The sequence below is a fragment of the Chiroxiphia lanceolata genome (genome assembly GCF_009829145.1).
Source record: "Chiroxiphia lanceolata isolate bChiLan1 chromosome W unlocalized genomic scaffold, bChiLan1.pri scaffold_40_arrow_ctg1, whole genome shotgun sequence".
Taxonomy (NCBI): domain Eukaryota; kingdom Metazoa; phylum Chordata; class Aves; order Passeriformes; family Pipridae; genus Chiroxiphia; species Chiroxiphia lanceolata.
In genome coordinates, this window is record NW_022476499.1 from 164,560 (window position 1) to 166,626 (window position 2,067).

The 2,067-nt window shown below is 47.9% G+C and overlaps 1 protein-coding gene across 1 annotated transcript; it reads left to right on the top strand.

Annotated features, from left to right (window-relative positions):
• The first annotated feature begins 808 nt into the window (after positions 1–808).
• Positions 809–1,819, top strand: LOC116781300 (olfactory receptor 14J1-like). Its single transcript, XM_032677001.1, has one exon. It carries the CDS (start codon positions 809–811, stop codon positions 1,817–1,819), a length of 1,011 nt encoding a protein of 336 aa, XP_032532892.1.
• Positions 1,820–2,067: the final 248 nt, after the last annotated feature.

Genomic DNA, 2,067 nt, shown 5'->3' on the forward strand with positions numbered 1-2,067 from the left:
TTTCTCAGAGGAGTTTTAAGAAAGCACAGCAAGTCATGGGATACCTGAAAGGGAAGGATCCTGTATTTTCCATCTTCAAATATGTGTTTTCTAAGTGGAAAATTGGTCATAAAAATTAATATCACAATTCAGGAGGAGGCACTGAAACTCCAAATCTATTCCTGTTGGAGGAGATAAGACCAGGTAGTATCAGAAATCTCCACACTTGTGCGTTACATGTAGCTCTGGGTCACTGTTCCAGGGTTGCTGTGACGTTGCCATCAGAGCCTGCACAGCCAGAGATTCCCCTGGGCAATGCTGCATTGCTGGGCTGGAACAGAGAACATTTAACAAAGCTGCCCTTTTAAACGGTGCTGCCCCTCACTCATCAGACTGTAGGTATTTGTGTTTATTAAAAATTAATTTGCATGTGAAGTTATGTTCAGGCACCACGAGGGAAAGCACAGGGCAGATGGGAACAGACGGAGGGACACTGCAGCTCTCCTGCCTAAACCTTTCCATGTCTTGAGAGTAGAGACTGAATTTTCCATTAAAGGTGGATGATGCCTGACATCCCTTGGGAGTGTTTGATGCTGTGGCAGACCAGCTCCATGTCCCCATTGGAGAAGTGGAAAATTGAGCCCTTGGCAGCACATGAGCAGAGCTCCTGTTCCACACAGCACCCTCAGCCACCACAAACAAGGGAAAGAAAAAGCCTTTCAGTTCAGGGGATTTCTATGAGAAGGCAGCTTTGCTTGGAGGAGTCTGTCTTAACTTCTCCCTGTCCTTTCATGTTTCTGAACAGTGTCCCTGTGCTAAGGAACAGCCAATGCCCAACAGCAGCTCCCTCACCCAGTTCCTCCTCCTGGCATTGGCAGACAGGCGGGAGCTGCAGCTCCTGCACTTCTGGCTCTTCCTGGCCATCTCCCTGGCTGCCCTCCTGGCCAACGGCCTCATCCTCAGCGCCGTAGCCTGCGACCACCACCTGCACACCCCCATGGGCTTCTTCCTGCTCAACCTCTCCCTCACAGACCTGGGCTGCATCTGCACCACTGTCCCCAAAGCCATGCACAATTCCCTCCAGAACACCACAAACATATCCTACATGGGATGTGCTGCACAAGTCTTTTTCTTTTTATTCTTCATGTCAGCAGAGTATTTCCTCCTCACCATCATGTGCTACGACCGCTACGTTGCCATCTGCAAACCCCTGCACTACGGGACCCTCCTGGGCAGCAGAGCTTGTGCCCACATGGCAGCAGCTGCCTGGGCCACTGGCTTTCTCACTGCTCTGCTGCACACAGCCAATACATTTTCACTGCCCCTGTGCCAGGGCAATGCCCTGGGCCAGTTCTTTTGTGAAGTGCCTCAAATCCTCAAGCTCTCCTGCTCACACTCAGGCTACTTCAGGGAACTTGTGTTTATTGTAGTTATTTGCTGTGTAGCATTTGGTTGTTTTGTTTTCATTGTTTTCTCCTATGTGCAGATCTTCAGGGCTGTGCTGAGGATCCCCTCTCAGCAGGGACGGCACAAAGCCTTTTCCACGTGCCTCCCTCACCTGGCCGTGGTCTCCCTGTTCCTCAGCACTATCATGTTTTCCAACCTCAAGCCCCCCTCCATCTCCTCCCCATCTCTGGATCTGTCCCTGTCAGTTCTGTACTCAGTGGTGTCTCCAGCACTGAACCCCCTCATCTACAGCCTCAGGAACCAGGAGCTCAAGGATGCCCTCAGGAAACTGATAACTGGGTTTTTCAGAAGCAATAAACTCTCCTTCTTCTGCATGTTATGGACCTCATTAAGGGCCAATCCTGTTATGCACTTCATTAAAGGTCCATCATAGCTTTTCTATTTTTTGCTCTTGCTAGGGTTGTTATTTTTGTGAGAATTTGTTCACACTAAAAAATCTTTATATATATATATATGTGTGTATAAATATATATATATATATTTATATATATATATAAACACCATTTTCAATTCAGGGTTTGCCTTTCTAGCCTGGTCCACAGGCTATAAAAATAGGGAATTGTACTCACTGCCTGCTTCAACGAAATAAAAACTCTGCATTGACTTGTTTGCCTGACATCT